Genomic DNA, 18,466 nt, shown 5'->3' with positions numbered 1-18,466 from the left:
AAGACAACAATCCATCCAGTTCAGCCTGCGTAAGTGTCTACAATTGTCCCTATCTCTGTACATTGCACACTCACATCAGTCTCTACCTTCAAGGAGCCCACAATCCAAGGTCCCCATTCAATGAAACAAAATGGAAAAATAATAAAAAATTGTTTAATATCATACAGTTGCAAGGAGAGCAAATACAACACAGTAGGTTGTATGCGATATGCTTGCTCTTGGGATAGGAACATGACTTAACTGTAATAAGGGGCAAACATTTTTAGGATAACCATCTGCTAGTAGTCCTCATGTCATTTCCAGATCATTATCATGCTCTGCTTGTTTGGTCAGTTCTTTCTGTATGAAATCCTCTTCCTCAGGCCATGTGGAGTTTCTCATGCAAAGATATATTACAGAGTGGTTAATAAAAGCCAGTTATATTGTAGAGAGTATGGAAACTAGCTATATTGCAAAGGGTTGTGGAATATACTTTTTTTTTAGTTTCAATAAAACAAAATGATTGTTATATATAAAACATGGTTCTCATTTTTCCCCCCTTTTCACATTTTTTGCCCCATTTTTGACCTGTTGTACCCAATTTATATATGTACTGCCCTATGCCAGACCCTCAGCACTCTCTGGCACATACTGCCTCACATAAGACCCTCTGCACCCCTCTCCTATATGTATTGCCTCATGACAGACCCTCTGTACCCCTCACCTGCATGTACCACCTCATGTCGGATCCCCTGCACTGCTTTCCTCTACATATTGCCCATACCAGATCCTATGCATTCCTCTCTTGTGCACACCAGCACCAACCCAGCCCCCCGTGCTCAGGAGATGGACACAAATGCGGTGATCCCCCTCCTTCCCACATGAGTCGGATAGGTATGTGGTGGCGATCAGAGTCCTACTTACCTTAGGAAGGAGGCAGATCAGGCAGACATGGATCTGGACTGCAGCTCCTCGCTCCAGGGCCATCACTTCTCCTCCAGGCCACCTAGGCCGAACAGGAAGATTGGCCCTGAATGAGACCCGATTGGCTGGCAGTCCTAAGACAGTGCTCTGAACCCCAAGCCCACCTTTTTTTAAACCAATTAGAGCCTCAGGCTCTAATCATGTGCTTTAACAAAACAAAAAACAAAAAAAACATTGAAATTCATGCGTCTGGTGCCCCGCATGTAGATTAGGGGGCCAGACCCATTGATGTGGGGGGGCGGCACCCGTGCGCCCCCTATGGACGGGTTGCCACTGGTGTACACTGTCCGCCATCATACCATCCAAACTTTTCTTCTTTATCTACAGCCTGTTGTTATACCCTCCCTAATCCTCTCCTGAACATACTGCCCTTGTTATATCATCTGTTTGCTATGATTGGCTGTCTGCTTTGACAACTTCCTGGAAGGATAGCTCAGATAGGTTTAGATTTGTATCTATACATGCCTGAGCTCATCCCTGAACCTGTAGCCTCTGTTTTTCACTGTAGCACTTTTTTTAAATAGATTAGCATGATTGGTATTTGAAATTCTGACTGTCAGCTCATTAGCTACAGGCCTTTCCTCCGTGTGTGTGGGCAAGTCCATTCATTTCATTTCAAAAGTACGGCAGATAGTCCTGCGGACTATGTCCACCGGACCTAGTCTGCCGGAAAAGTCCCGTGTGTGGGCAGGTCCACTCGTTCGGATATTCCGGTGGACTTTACGGCGGTTTGTCCGCCAGACTAAGTCCGCCGGATAGTCTGATCATGTGTACGCGGCATTAGTCTTCTGCATGAGATAATTAACTTCATGCTTTGAGAACACTAAGAGCCCATCTACTTGCGTAGTCCCAGCATTGTCAACGTCCTATCAGTTCATCCCACACCACTGTGCTACAAAAACAAAAAAAGGCCTCTTTAACATGGGCTTCAGATGTGTAAGGGCAGTGTAAACAGAAAGCTTTTACAAAGCATTCGCAGAGCTTTCAGAATGCTTTGTTGAAGCTTTTAAAGTACCAGCCATCTCCAGCTTGTAAATGTTGTACAATGATCTTTATGCTGATTGCTACTTTAAACAAGCTGGCTTCAGAACTTCTTGAAGCTTGTTGAAAGCCTGCCTGATTCTCTATGCAGTGCACAGCATTCCTACTGACTACACAACATCACAACTTGCTACAATGCATAAGGATAAAAGACATGTCATTTGAATAAAGTTTAAAAAAGAAAAACAAGTTATATAGTACAATGTGTTGCACCTTCACAGCTCACACAAGGGGATGTGGGCTGATGTAAATAGACCCCAACATACACATAGCTAAGCTGACCAAAGCTCACTACAAGATCAAAGAAATGCAAAAATTTGGAAAAATACTACATTCTTACATTCTACTTCTGCTCAGGGAGCTCAGTTCCTACAGTTCTTTCTAAAAAAAAATGATTACGCTCTCAGCCAGCAGCCAGGTATTCTGCATATACACAGAGGATGGGGGAAGTGGTCTCAAGGGAAAAAAGTGTGATACCAAGTGCAGACTGTAAAATCATATAAAATGTAAAATTTTAGAAAGTTTTCAAAGTATAATAGCAACCAATGTCATCAACTGACACACCCCATCTGCTACACACCCTATATCTATTTATTTATCGATCTATCTATCTATCTATCTATCTATCTATCTATCTATCTATCTATAGTTCTACAGCTCACGAGACAGTGAAGATGTTATTGAAGAGTCCAAAGAGAAAAATAATAAAGCAGTCATGCTAAGAGTGACTATTCTAAAGGCAGAATAGGTCCATCACCTTTAGACACTAGCAAAAAACTGAGGACTTACAGAATGGGTAGGGTTATGGGAAGGTGGGGAAGGCGGGCACACACAGAAGGAATGCTATCAAAAACTTGTCTGTGTCCAAATCCTGAAGGTACCAGCCTATAATCCAGGGTCCTCTTGCTGCTTCAAACATGCTTATGGAACCACATGGCTCAGACCTGCCTTGATACCTTTATTGCAACCTAGCCCCCTCAAGGTTTTAGGAGGAATCCATTAAGGATTGCTAATCATTTTTATACAGACAGAATTCTAAATTTCTCTTTTCCCTGACGGAGGAATTGGTGACAGTCCTTGAGGTCCTGAGCTGGGTGGCCCCATCTGGCTTCGGAGTGTCTCTGGACCCCTGCAGGCATAGCGAATATCTTCTTCTCCTCCCCCCTTCCTCCCTCATAAAACTACTATAGTGAGAATCATTTTTCCAAGACAGAGGCAAGTCTTTGTGTGCCATGTTTTTAAAAAAGCGGTTTCAGTCGTTTCATATTCAAAAAAGGAATAATAACAAAAGAATCCAAAAGAGTTGTTATTCGAAATGCGTTGGGTATTTCTGTATCCTATGGTACACAGACCCATGTAGACAGAACCAGCAGCCATTCCATTTATGTAACCTTGGTATATGGTATATAAGTATCAACTGCACCAATGCTTTTACCTTTTTTTTTATTACTTTGTCTAATTTTGTATAAATAAAGTTTTGATACTTTTATAAACACAGTTTTCATCTAATTGTATACCCAGTATAGTCCTATTTACAGGGGTTCTTTGTTGTTCTATAATCCAAGGTCTAGGAATAATTGGTTTTGTAATAGGGACCTCACTGTGTAATGTGGAAGTCATCTTTATGTATTCAGACGCATTTCTCTCTTTCTTTTAATTGTAGGTTTACAGCAAATCTCATCTCCGGTGTGCTCGATTATAAAACTTTATTGGATCTGTAAGTTGTTGTTCTTCAAATAAATTTGAACTTGGATAACAGCCTCAACTATTTTTCAGCAATTAAATATTGCATTATTTATGGGCAATATGTCCCAGCTTATTTTATGTTTTAATATGTACTGTATATTTATTTGAAGGCTTACATGTATTACAAATGCCACAAATGTAATAAATATAAATGTGTATATACAAATAAACATGTTAGCCATAGACAAAGCAAGAAACACATTTTAACAAGGATTGTAAAGATTTATGTCATAGGTACAACAACTCTTTTCTTAGTATGTTCTCTAAAATTGATATTCATGTATAACAGGCATTGTTTATTATCCGCGTTCTATCTTAACTCACTTTATTTGCTTGCTGGAAGCGAAGAGGGAGTCTAAAGATTAGTAGCTGAAATATGCCACAAATTTGTGAGATACAAAGTTTGACTAGTAGGGTGTGGAGAATACAGAACCACCCTCATCAAAGTTTACAGATACTTTATATCACTATTCCAAACTATCAATGTATAGGCTACGAAGGAACTTGTCATGGCTCCAACAATTGTTTTCTGGACCTAGAAAAAAAACATCCCACAAATGTAAATGTATTCACATTGTATTTGTATACTTCACACATTACAGGACAGGAGGGCAGATATTAACCCTAATTTTACAGTGGAGTGACCAAATAAGTTCCTCTCCGATGTAGTGGCACCCCTGATGTGCCTGTAAAACAGATGGCTAGTCTCTCTGGAGGAGACGAACAAGTGATGGATGAAGGGCCAATATAATTTATGTGAAAACAGCATGCGAAAATGTTCATCTCTGAAAAGTAAAGTAGAAATATAAATGAAGTGAGCAGAAGAGATTTCTGCACATAAAATTGTTACTTGACACATAGCAGTGGCTCCCATGTGACCCAAAACTCATAGTAAAAAGGATTTTTTTTTGTTACAAATCAATAACTAGTATTTATATTTGATTTTTTTTTTTGTTTCTTTATAAATGATCACATTTAAAAAAAAAAAATCAAGGCTACATTCACACGTCCATACGAATTTTACTGATAAAATAGGCAATTTTTCCTGGAACATAAAGTTCCTGCAGAAATGATCAGTAAAATACTTGCTTTTAGATGTTTGTTAAATGCATAAAATTGTAAAGAATAGCTCCATAATCTCCTCTTTTTATTTTCCTATAAAAAATGCATTTTTGCATCCGTTATATGTGTAGGCATGCATTTCTATTTGTTAGCGTAAAAAATAAAATGTATAAATAAAATTTATAACATTTATAAAAAAAAATATTTTGGTTTACGGATCTGTATGCAATGCATGTTTACGCATCTGTGTGCACATCCCCATGGAAAACAATGCAGCTGCATTCAAATCTGTAAACAAAAAAACACTTTACATTTTTTTTTTTACAGCCTCATGAATGTAGTCTTAAGCCTGAAATGCAAATAAGTACTTGGCATCCTTATGAAAAGGTCCACACCCTTCATTTTTTCAAGAAGACTGACAGCTAGGCTTGTTCATCTAGAACAGCCCATTAATAATTTCACATAGTTAGATTTTACCTTGATTTTATCTTTCTCAGATAAAACCTAATGAGATGGATGGCCACATTCAGGAATAAAAATTAAAATATTTCCACACCATTCTGGGATCCGGGGGCACAGGCACACTATAGGAATTTTTTTTTTGCAAAAAAAATTAAAAAACAAAACAGGAGACAGAAAGGTTTCCAGTGGTACATGAAAGTTCCCACTAAAGCAAAGACTCTAAGGTGTAACCAGACCATGTTGTCCCTGGCTGATCCCACTGTGATATCCTATAGCAACAGTTGACAGACAGGCCACAGTATGATAAGAAACAGGAACAAATGTAACTGTAAGTGGATATATGTAGTAGTATCTGAAACAGCGAGGTTGGATACAAGATAGATACAACCAGCAAGGCTGCATGTAGGAAGACCAGAAACAAGAGAGAGGGTATAACTGGAAGCCTTGTACACATGATCAGATTTTCCGCAGATGAAGCCTTATGTTGCGTACACACGATTGGAATTCTCATCGGAAAAAGCTCTGATGGTTTTCCCGACGGAATTCCGATGGAATTCGGCTCAAGCTGTCTTGCCTACACACGTTCACATCAAATTCCGATCGTTTATAACGTGGTGACATACAACACGTACGATTTGACTAGAAAAAGGAAGTTCAATAGCCAGTAGCCAATCTGTCTCGTAGTTGAATCTGAGCATGCGTTATTTTTGGCGAGTCGGAATTGCATACACATGATCGGAATTACCGATAGAAAGTTTTTCCTGTTGGAAAAATTGAGAACATGCTATCAATTTTTGGCTGGCAGAAATTCGGACAGCTAAATTCCGATGGAACATACCCACGGTCGCATTTTCCTGATGAAAAGCTCTCATCGGTCTTTTTTTGGCCGGAATTCCGATCGTGTGTACGCGGCATCAGACTTTTGTCCAAAAGGCCTTGGCCAATAACTTGTCTTGCATACAAACAGCACACAATTGTCGGCCAACAAACACAAACATAGCTTGCCAATCAGGAAGCCTGCTCCCCTGCCCGCCGGCTTCCTGATTGGCAAGCAGCCCACTCAAACACTGAGCTGCCCAGCTGCCCCCCCCCTCTCATCCGCCCACTCACCGACCGAGCCGCAAGAAACTGTCACCCGCGGAACCGACTGCGCTGTCATCCACGGAGCCACGTCAGAAATGTTAATTCTCCATTATAAACGCTAGTTTACAAGACTGATCGATTTTGGCTTGTCCTTGCTTCCGAGCATGCATGTTTGTGCTTTGGACTTTTGTCCAATGGACTTGTGTACACACGCTCGGAAAATCCGACAACAGACCGGAAAATTTTAAAGCCTACCATCCAACATTTGTCCACGAAATTCTGACAACAATTGTCCGATGGAGCGCACAAATGGTCGGATTTTCCGACAACAGCCTGCCATCACATAATTCCCATAAGAAAATCCAATCGTGTGTACAAGGCTTGATAAAGGAGAGCTAACAACAGGAAAAACTAGAATAGGCAATAATAATAGGCAAAGGCAGAAAAAATACCACTGGGCTTAACTAAAATAAAAAGACTGCCTACGGGAGAGTACAGTTGTACGTTTTTAACTTTAGGTATGTAACTATGTAACACGTTAGCATTACATTTACTTTTTCCTAAGTAATCAGTGTTTATTTTTTTGTATCTTTCCTGTTACTGTAGGCATGCTTTGCCAATGGACTATGCTCGTGGTCAACTATCTGGTCAGCCTATGTGTATGAAGCAGTACTATGGGCTCTTCTCATCTTACCGTCTTCCAGGTGGCATGAAAGACACATTAGTGGCACAAGAGAGCAGTGTTATGCCAGAACCAGAGCATATAATTGTTGCTTGTAACAACCAGGTATTTTATTATGACATTATACAGACCACTGAATAATTCACTACTATACTGAAAGACTGTGTTTGGAGCTGCATTAAGTGTTTTTATTAAAAATGAGTCAAAAAGGCAAAAAGAATATACCTCCACCTACCCGAACAGCTACCGCTGTATTATCATTGTGCTGAGGGTTTCCCCTAATCAGCCAGAGCAATTCCCTAGGTTAGTTAGTGTGCATGGATTCTAAATGAGTATTGGGGGGAATAACAGCTGCAGAAACAGCTCAGAAAATTCCAGTGACTAGCCCATTTATTCTGCTTACTTCTCCTTCCTTAGTTTAGGTAAGGGGTCTCTTAAAAAATAAGTATGAGTTTGGGGGTTATTTACCTAGGTGGATGCTGCATCGACCCCCTGGTGTCTCTACAATGAAAACCGAGCCATCAAACACCGCCGATGGTTGAGTTCTCTCGACTCCCCAAGCAGAGAGCTGCTGCCTGTCAATCAGCAGCTCTCCTACTCTGCTCCTCCATGCTCACTGGAGCGCTGAGCTGTGGAGGGGCAAGGAGCGGCTGTCTCAGCCTTTCAGTGGCTCGCTGAGATGGCTATCAGTCCAGGCACCTGGCGGATCCAAACTCCTAGAGTCAGGATGCCGTGGTGCCTGGGCTGATATTGGTGATGTCAGCAGAGAACAGACTTCAGTCCGCTCTCTGCTGAAAATGGGTCACAGGAGTGTAAAACTAATTGCACTCCTGTGACCCATAGGAAAATCCCAGCCAAACAAGTTCAGGCCGGACTGCGCCTTTAACGTTTCAGTATGAGGACCACATGGTATATTTACAAATATTCATGGGCTGAAAAAAAGTATAAATGTGCATAAAATGTAATGAATAAATACGTCCCTCCTTCAGTGGCGGCTGGTGCTCAAAAGTTTTGGGGGGGGGCGCAAAAAATTTTTTGAAAAAAAATCATCAATTGCAGCCACTGTGCCATCAAACGCAGCCACTGTGCCATCAAATGCAACCACTGTGCCATCAAACGCTGCCACTGTGCCCAAACACTGCCACTGTGCCCATCAAATGCTGCCACTGTGCCCATCAAACGATGCCACTGTGCCATCAAATGCTGCCACTTTGTCCTCAAATGCTGCCACTCAGAATCAGAGGAAGGAGGGGCGGAGCTGCTGGGAGAGATGGCTGCTGCTCCGTAGAGTGGACCCAATGCTGCCGCTGCTATAGCTTGACATACATGGCTTGAAGGCTTAGAAAGCGCTTATCAGCTACCAACCGGGAAAACCTGCTTTACTCTCAGTAGCAAGAGAGCCGATTCATATACCGCCATACCTGATATATCTGACTGGCTACGAACCTGCGGCGGATGCTTGTGTTCTCCTGTGCCTTACCACTGAGGTTCCAACGGGAGGGGGAGTGAGAGAAACCCAAAGAAATCCAAGTCAGCCCGAGACAGCCTGTGGAGCGCCGAGGAACGAGACGCAGCCGAGCCGAGGAGGTGGAGAAGGTGTGGCGTGAGCGGCGGTGTGTGGGCGGAAGCCAGCAGCCGACGCCATCAGCTGTTTCACCGTCCACACGGCGGCGGTCCCGGAGGATCCAGGCGGAGATCAGGAAGAATCTCGGGGGGAGCTACGGAGAGCCCTGCTAAGAGACAGAGAGCTGGAAACCTTGGGGAGCCTCGGGGAACCCCAAGGCTGACTAGAGAGCCAGAGGACCTTGAAGGTAAAAAAAAAAAAAGAAAAACTTTTTTTTTGTGTCTGAGTGACAGCAGAAGCAAGGAAAAGAAAAGGAGAAAGCTGCAGTGAAGAACCAGAGATGGACGTAAGATTTAACAATAATAATAAATAAGAAGTAAATTAAATTAAGGACTGTGTGTAAAAAAAATTAAGTGAAGTAAGAAAAAAGAGAAAAGGTCCTGGAAGAGACATAGAAAGAAAGGGAAGAGAGAAATTGCACTCAAAGTTAAAAACAAAAAGCTAAAGCAAACATAAAGAAAATTCATGATTTAAGTTATGGCGGTTTAATTAATGAATTTAAAATTCAAACAAACAAAGAAAAAGGCTTTGATTAATATAATTATGGAATGTCATGGACTGTTTCATTATGTATACATATATAAGGATGGTATTTAAATGCTATTGAGGTATACTGGCTTTCTGAAAGACTATCAAAGGCTAATGCAAAGTTATTGCTGAAAAGTACTGCAATCTCCTTAAAGGGACATTAACGGTTCTTAGAAAAAGGCTGAAAATCCCAGGAAAGTTAAAGTTATGGCACCAAAGAGGGGTAATAAAACACCCCAAAGCCAAAAATATAAAAGGGATAAAAAAGAAGGTGGAAATAAAGGTTCTACAGGGGCCCAAGCTACCCAAACAACGGATATCAAGGAATTTTTTCAGCAAATGTACCCACAGGTAGAGGTGCAGGATCAATCTCAATCCCCCCAACAAGTATCAAAAACATCGCATACATCGCATACATCACATACATCACAATCATTACAAATATCGGAGGAATTATTAGAAATGGCAGAAACATCAACATCTTTTGGGATATCAGGAGAGGAAACTACAAGTCAGCCCAGGAATAGCTCACCGATTGAGATAACAGGGTTATCAACAGAACAAAGGGAGGGAGATAATGAAAGTTGGGACATAAGAACATATATCCGCTCCCTCCCTACCAGGTCGGATATGGATCAATACATACACAGACTGGAGGATTCCTATAAAACCGAAATCCAGGAGATTAAAGTATCCACTCAAAGAACACAGGAAATAATAGGGAAACTGGATGCAAGAGTGTCTAATATGGAGCAAGAGGTGGTTCAATTAAAAGAGAGAATACAAGAACAGGAAAAAGATTTAATACAAGCTAGAACTGCTATAGATGAACAGGAAAACAGAAGCAGAAGAAACAATATAAGAATTAGAGGTCTGAATGAAAATGTGAGCTCAAAGGACTTGATTTCGGTGATACAAGGGGTCTTCCAAGGTCTGGGTGGGGACTTGTCCTTAGACGATCTGTTGATCGATCGTGTGCATAGAATAGCCGGAGCAAGAAGGATAGAGCCTGGTGAGGCTAGAGATGTTATCTGTAGGATGCACTATATATGAATAAAAGATAAAATAATGATGGCGGCAAGACAAAAAAAAAATACAGAATATGAGGGAAAACAACTGATATTTTTTCAGGATATTTCCAAGCATACCTTGGACAGAAGAAGAGCATTACAACCTCTGCTGGAACAACTTAGAAAAAGGAACTTGCAATATAGATGGAAATATCCATTCCAATTGCAGGTTCATTATGAAGGTTCGATAGCTGCCTACAGGAACCTAGAAGATCTACCGGAATTTGTAAAAACTCTTGGTCTCCCGCTAGTAGATTTACCAGACTGGCTAAAACTATACAGAAAACCAGCAATAAGAATATAAGGACTTGAGGAATTGGACAGGGGGAGTAGGGGGAGTGAGGGGAGGGGGGGGGACGGGGGTGGGGAGATTGATTGGGATTTAAGATGGGATCCCTTTTTTTTTTCACGGAATTATACATGAAGTGAAAAGGGGAATGAAACGGGAGGAGGGAGGGGAGGGAGGAGGAGAGCAAGGAAAAAAAGAGAAGAACGAAGGGGAGGGGGAGGGAGGAAGGGAAGGAGAAAAGTTTATATATATATATATATATATATATATATATATATATATATATATAATATATATATATATGTGTGTATTTTTTTTTTGTTTTTTTTTTATGTCACGAAATAAGGTATACAAGCACAGTAAAATACAAATGAGTGAATAAGGGAGAATGGGGGGTTTTTCTTTTTTTTTTTTTTTTTCACACACGAGCATAGTATTTAAATGAAATAAGTGACTGTAGGAGGTCGCAAAGTGGGTGGGGTGTTTTGGGGGGGTTTTTTTTTTTTTTTTTTTATTTATTTTTTTTTTTTTTTTGTGTGTGCTTTTTTTTTTTTTATGTGAGCATAATACAAAATAAAAAAAGGAAAGAATAAATGTCCGAAGGAGGATATGGGGGAGGGTTTGGGGTTTTTTTTTTTTCTCCTTCTCTTCTTCTTTCTTTCTTCTTCATAATTATGTGATTAACGAGGGGAGGTGGGATAGATTTAAATAACAAGTAAAATAAGATACAACACAATAAATAAAGATACAATAAATAAATGTAATACATTTTTTTTTTTTTTTTTTCTTCACATGAGCATGGTGAAGGGAAGTGGGGAAAAGGGGAAAAATAAATAAATAAGGGATTAAATGATTAAGTGTTTTTTGGGGAGGGGGGTAAGGTCTGTGGGGTTTTTTAATTTTTTAATTTTTTTATTATTATTTTTTTCCCTTTCCCTCTCTCCCCGTGACCCATCCTTATGCCCTCCTTATGCCCTCCTCTTCCTGAATATGACTGTGGCTCCTTTTTTTTTTTTTTTTTTTTTGGGGGGGTCACGGATAAGGGAAAAAATGAAGAAGCCTAATGATATGAAATAAAGGACGAGCTTTCAGCATTAGAAGCCATAATAGTAGACGTAGACATGAAAAGATAGGCGGCATTGGAAAAACTGACGGTTAGCCAATCTAGACCAGCGGTTCTGACTTCCTCCCTCTTAATAGGGACCTTACTAGTTAAGTAAGTTAGACTTTTTGAAGTCATTAGATATAGGGTAGTGTAAGTGAAGGAAAGAGTGGAGTGGGTGGTGAGTCGATTAGTTGAGGTGTTAGGATCGAGTGTAAGTAACAAGTATTTTTTATTTATTTTTTTGGGGGTGGGAGGAAAATTAGGAATAAGGGGCGTAAGATTGGGGATACGAAATATTAGGTAAGAATTGTGCTAGGAAGGATTAATTAAAGTTGTAGTTTTTTGGGGGGGGGTTTCTCTCTCTTTCTTCTTCCCTCTTCTTCTGTTACCTTGTGAGATCCCCCGTAGATTAAGGAATAATTCATCCCCTCCTGGAAGTCTAACATGGAGGGGTTAAAAATCTGTTCTTTCAACGCAAGAGGCCTTAACTCTCCCTCAAAAAGAAGTCAAATTTTAAACTTCTTCCATAAACGAAAGGTAAATATAGTCCTTTTCCAGGAAACGCACTTTCGTTCAGAGCACATTCCGAAATTAACTAATAAGAACTACGTTAATTGGATTCATGATACATTCCCATATTCTAAGTCAAGAGGGGTATCAATAGCATTCCATAGAGATACGTTATATCAAGTAGCTTAGGAGTATAAAGGGAAAGATGGCAGATCTTTAGCTGTAAAGGTTAAATTATTTGGTAGGACGTTTACAATCATTAATCTCTACTTACCAAACTATGAACAAATTGAGACAGGGATAAAAATTCAAGGAATGCAATGGATAGTGCAGAAGGAACAATAATAATTGGCGGAGATCTGAACTTTATAATGAATATGAAAATAGACACTACTAATACCCACCCTCAGAGGAGAAATAAACAACTAAAAGAATTTAAAGAATTACTAGATGTGTATCAACTGATTGATATATGGAGAGTACAACATCAAAAATAAAAGAACTACACATATCATTCAAATATTCACGATTCTTATCATAGAATAGACTACTTTTTCCTGAATCAATCTGGATTATTGATGACTCCAACAACAGATATAGGAGGATTTTTATGGTCAGATCACACACCAATATATCTGGAATTAAAAATAGTGGAATATAAAAAAACAAGAGGGATGTGGAGTCTGAACGATAATTTACTTAAAGATAAAAAGTGTGAGGAGGATATACAGCAAGCGATAAAGGAATTCCAGCTAATTCATGATAAAGATAACACCTCATCTCCTATGCAATGGGAAACATTAAAATGCATATTGAGGGGACTGTTCATCAAGCACGGATGTAGGGTAAAAAGGGAAAAAGAACAAAAAAAAGATCAATTATTGTTGGAAATTGGGATACTGGAAGGAAAACATAAACAGAGCTTGAAGTCTGATGATAACATACTTTTAAAAGACAAAAGAATTGAGCTGCAGGCCGTGCTTGATGAGGAGTTCCTTCGTATAAGAGACAAGAATAGAACACAATGTTACTATTATGGTAATAAAATGGGGAAACTACTTGCAAGAACACTGAGAGGACAACAATCCACGATATCTATAGTAAAGATTTTAAAAGCAAACGGGGAAATAACATATGATCCAACCGAAATTGTAAAAACATTCCAAAAATACTATGATAAATTATATATTATAGAATTACAACAGGAAAATAAAAAAGAGGAAAGGGCGGAAAAAATTAGAAAATATGTTAATGAAACAGCGTTACCCAGATTTCCTAGAGAAATAATTGAGGAAATGGAAGAAGAAATTACAACAGAGGAGATTCAACAGGCAATTGCCGAACTGGCCCTGGGGAAGAGCCCAGGACCAGATGGTTATACAGCAAGGTTCTATAAACGGTTCCAAGATCTAATCATACCTATACTTAAAAAAACATCTAATTCTATAACGAAAACGCAGACTTTTGTACCATAGAGTACGGAAGCCCACATTATACTTATCCTTATTTTTATTTTTTTTATTATTATTTTTTTTCCCTTTCCCTCTCTCCCCGTGACCCATCCTTATGCCCTCCTTATGCCCTCCTCTTCCCGAATATGACTGTGGCTCCTTTTTTTTTTTTTTTTTTTGGGGGGGTCACGGATAAGGGAAAAAATGAAGAAGCCTAATGATATGAAATAAAGGACGAGCTTTCAGCATTAGAAGCCATAATAGTAGACGTAGACATGAAAAGATAGGCGGCATTGGAAAAACTGATGGTTAGCCAATCTAGACCAGCAGTTCTGACTTCCTCCCTCTTAATAGGGACCTTACTAGTTAAGTAAGTTAGACTTTTTGAAGTCATTAGATATAGGGTAGTGTAAGTGAAGGAAAGAGTGGAGTGGGTGGTGAGTCGATTAGTTGAGGTGTTAGGATCGAGTGTAAGTAACAAGTATTTTTTATTAATTTTTTTGGGGGTGGGAGGAAAATTAGGAATAAGGGGCGTAAGATTGGGGATACGAAATATTAGGTAAGAATTGTGCTAGGAAGGATTAATTAAAGTTGTAGTTTTTTGGGGGGGTTTTTTCTCTCTCTTTCTTCTTCCCTCTTCTTCTGTTACCTTGTGAGATCCCCCGTAGATTAAGGAATAATTCATCCCCTCCTGGAAGTCTAACATGGAAGGGTTAAAAATCTGTTCTTTCAACGCAAGAGGCCTTAACTCTCCCTCAAAAAGAAGTCAAATTTTAAACTTCTTCCATAAACGAAAGGTAAATATAGTCCTTTTCCAGGAAACGCACTTTCGTTCAGAGCACATTCCAAAATTATCTAATAAGAACTACGTTAATTGGATTCATGATACATTCCCATTCTAAGTCAAGAGGGGTATCAATAGCGTTCCATAGAGATACGTTATATCAAGTAGCTCAGGAGTATAAAGGGAAAGATGGCAGATCTTTAGCTGTAAAGGTTAAATTATTTGGTAGGACGTTTACAATCATTAATCTCTACTTACCAAACTATGAACAAATTGAGACAGGGATAAAAATTCTAAGGAATGCAATGGATAGTGCAGAAGGAACAATGATAATTGGCGGAGATCTGAACTTTATAATGGATATGAAAATAGACACTACTAATACCCACCCTCAGAGGAGAAATAAACAACTAAAAGAATTTAAAGAATTACTAGATGTGTATCAACTGATTGATATATGGAGAGTACAACATCAAAAATAAAAGAACTACACATATCATTCAAATATTCACGATTCTTATCATAGAATAGACTACTTTTTCCTGAATCAATCTGGATTATTGATGACTCCAACAACAGATATAGGAGGATTTTTATGGTCAGATCACGCACCAATATATCTGGAATTAAAAATAGTGGAATATAAAAAAACAAGAGGGATGTGGAGTCTGAACGATAATTTACTTAAAGATAAAAAGTGTGAGGAGGATATACAGCAAGCGATAAAGGAATTCCTGCTAATTCATGATAAAGATAACACCTCATCTCCTATGCAATGGGAAACATTAAAATGCATATTGAGGGGACTGTTAATCAAGCACGGATGTAGGGTAAAAAGGGAAAAAGAACAAAAAAAACATCAATTATTGTTGGAAATTGGGATACTGGAAGGAAAACATAAACAGAGCTTGAAGTCTGATGATAACATACTTTTAAAAGACAAAAGAATTGAGCTGCAGGCCGTGCTTGATGAGGAGTTCCTTCGTATAAGGGACAAGAACAGAACACAATGTTACTATTATGCTACTAAACTACTTGCAAGAACACTGAGAGGACAACAATCCACGACATCTATAGTAAAGATTTTAAAAGCAAACGGGGAAATAACATATGATCCAACCGAAATTGTAAAAACATTCCAAAAATACTATGATAAATTATATAATATAGAATTACAACAGGAAAATAAAAAAGAGGAAAGGGCGGAAAAAATTAGAAAATATGTTAATGAAACAGCGTTACCCAGATTTCCTAGAGAAATAATTGAGGAAATGGAAGAAGAAATTACAACAGAGGAGATTCAACAGGCAATTGCCGAACTGGCCCTGGGGAAGAGCCCAGGACCAGATGGTTATACAGCAAGGTTCTATAAACGGTTCCAAGATCTAATCATACCTATACTTAAAAAAACATATAATTCTATAACGAAAACGCAGACTTTCGTACCACAGAGTACGGAAGCCCACATTATACTTATCCCAAAACCAGAAAAAGACCATACATTAAGTAAAAACTTCCGCCCCAATTTCACTAACAAATATAGATATTAGATTATATTCAAAAATTATTTCTAATAGATTAACCCCCATTTTTCCGGAACATATAAAGCTGGACCAAACGGGTTTTACGAAGGGGCGAGAAACTAGGGATAATATAATAAAGACCTGTACGTTGTTGGAATATGCCCAGAGGGCCGCCATCCTGGCCTGTCTCTTAACTATAGATGCTGAGAAAGCTTTTGATAGGGTGGGATGGCGGTTCTTAGAGGAGGCACTAATACAGTTAGGATTGGGCCCAAAAATGTTAGGTAGGATTATGGCATTATATGCCAATTCAAGAGTCAAGGTAAGAATAAACTGAATACTTTCAGAATACATAAAGATATCAAACGGGACCCGTCAAGGTTGCCCCCTATCCCCTTTACTATATATAATAGCGATGGAACACTTAATTAACGCAATTAGGAAAAATAAAGATATACAAGGGATCAAAATTAAGGATAAGGAATATAAATTGGCAGTATATGCGGATGATCTATTATTGTATATAACAAACCCAATTATAACAATTCCTAATATAATAAAAGAATTAGATCTATTCGGGGAATTAAGTAACTTTAAGGTAAACTATGAGAAATCAGAAATAAAAGAAGAAATGCAGATACTCTTGCAAAAAGATTTTCCGTTGAGATGGCAGAAAGAGGCAATCAAGTATTTGGGAGTTATGATTCCGAAGGATTTGAAGCAGATACAAGAATTAAATCATAATACGATTATACGCAAAATAATAAAACAAATGCAAAAATACGAAAAAATAACATATTCATGGTTGGGTAGAATAAATATAGTAAAAATGGAGATACTGCCAAAGATACTATACGTATTCCAAACGTTACCTATTGTTCCATCCAGGAAGATAATGATAGATCTAAGGAAAGCTATAAGTAGTTTTGTATGGGCAAAAAAAAATTGCCGAATAAAAAGAGAAACACTAACCAGAACAAAAGAAAATGGAGGTTTGGGATTGCCCGATTTTGTAAAATATATGCAAGCAGCATCACTGGTTAGAATTATAAATTGGCAACATGATAAGAAAAATAAACAATGGGTAACGTTGGAAGAGGCAATTATGGGAGTACAGCTTAAATTTTTACCTTGGATAAAACCTGAATTAAGAATAAAAAAAAAGGAATTGCCAATTTTCGTGAGAGCTACTTTAAAAATTTGGGACGAGTTGCTGAAAAAAGGTAAGCTATCCTCCAGGACTGGACCTTTGACCCCATTGATGTCCAACCCAGAATTTAAGCCAGCTTTGGAAGGTGTAAGTTATCTAAAATGGAACAAGATGTAGAATATAAGACTAGTACAGATCCTGGTGGATGGAAATATGCCAAGTTTACTTGATTTGGGATTGGAAGTTAAAAAATACTGGTTGCAACATTATCAACTAGAAAAATTTATTGAGATAAATAAAAATTCAATAAATAGACCATTAAATAAGTTTGAACAGATAATAATGAAGGAGCAAAACCATAAGAATAGGCTATCTAAAATATATGAATTGCTGTTACCCACGGGGGACATTAGAGATTTAATAGGAATCAGAAAATGGGAAGAAGAATTAGGAGAGATAATTACAGAGAAAGAATGGAAAAAGATTTTAGGAATAATACATAAAACCTCAACGGCGTTAAAACATCAAGAAAGAAATTATAAAGTTGCACTGAGATGGTACTGGAGTCCAGTGGCATTAAAAATAGTTAATAAAGGAAATACAGAGAAGTGCTGGAGGTGTGGGATAGAAAAAGGAACATTGGAACATATTTGGTATGGATGTAAGAAAGTGAGAAACTTTTGGATAAAATTTTTTGAGATATACCAAAAAGTAACTGGAAAAGAATTAACTCCAGATGTAAAGGTAGCATTATTTTCCCTTACGACAGATACATTGGATAGTATGAAAAATTGGATAATTCAATATATGACAACAGCAGCTAGAACAATAATAGCACGTAAATGGAAAGAAACAACTAGTCCAACAATATCAGAATGGATATGCGAAATGAATGAGATGTGTTTCATGGAAAAACAAATAAGAGAAGAAGGCTATGTAAAAAGCCAGATACCAATGGTGTGGAAAAAATGGGAAGAGTTTCGGTCCTCAAACGGAATGGTAGAATATTTATAATTTAAAGAAAGGGGGGGGGGAGAGGAGGGGGGGAAGGAAGGAGAAAAGGGGGATCTTTTTTTTTTTTTTTTTTTCTTGGGTGATATTAAATGAGGAGTAAAATGCTTGTGTTTTATGTATGATGTTGTATGATGATATTGTAAATGGATATGTATGTTTTATGATTATTATAAAAATAATAAAGAGAAGATTTGAAACAAATGCTGCCATTGTGCCATCAAACGCTGCCACTGTGCCATCAAATGCTGCCACTGTGCCATCAATTGCAGCCACTGTGCCAAACGCTGCCACTGTGCCCATTAAACACTGCCACTCTGCCCATTAAATGCTGCCACTGTGCCGTCCAACTCTGCCACTGTGTCATCAAATGCTGCTACTG

At 38.5% G+C, this 18,466-nt stretch overlaps 1 protein-coding gene across 1 annotated transcript in view; it reads left to right on the top strand.

Moving 5' to 3' along the window:
• Positions 1 to 18,466, top strand: part of CHAT (choline O-acetyltransferase) — a 184,239-nt gene that overhangs the window by 70,822 nt on the left and 94,951 nt on the right. The window contains exons 5-6 of the mRNA XM_077454885.1: positions 3,668 to 3,721; positions 6,964 to 7,144. Of these exons, the coding sequence (XP_077311011.1) occupies positions 3,668 to 3,721; positions 6,964 to 7,144 (235 nt within the window). The remainder of the gene's footprint in view (positions 1 to 3,667; positions 3,722 to 6,963; positions 7,145 to 18,466) is intronic.

This window comes from Lithobates pipiens, unplaced genomic scaffold (assembly GCF_037356315.1).
Source record: "Lithobates pipiens isolate NorthernLeopardFrog02 unplaced genomic scaffold, aLitPip1_a1.2 Scaffold_25, whole genome shotgun sequence".
Lineage (NCBI taxonomy): Eukaryota > Metazoa > Chordata > Amphibia > Anura > Ranidae > Lithobates > Lithobates pipiens.
Note: the sequence above shows the minus strand (reverse complement) of the source record. Positions and strands in the feature narration are given on the sequence as shown.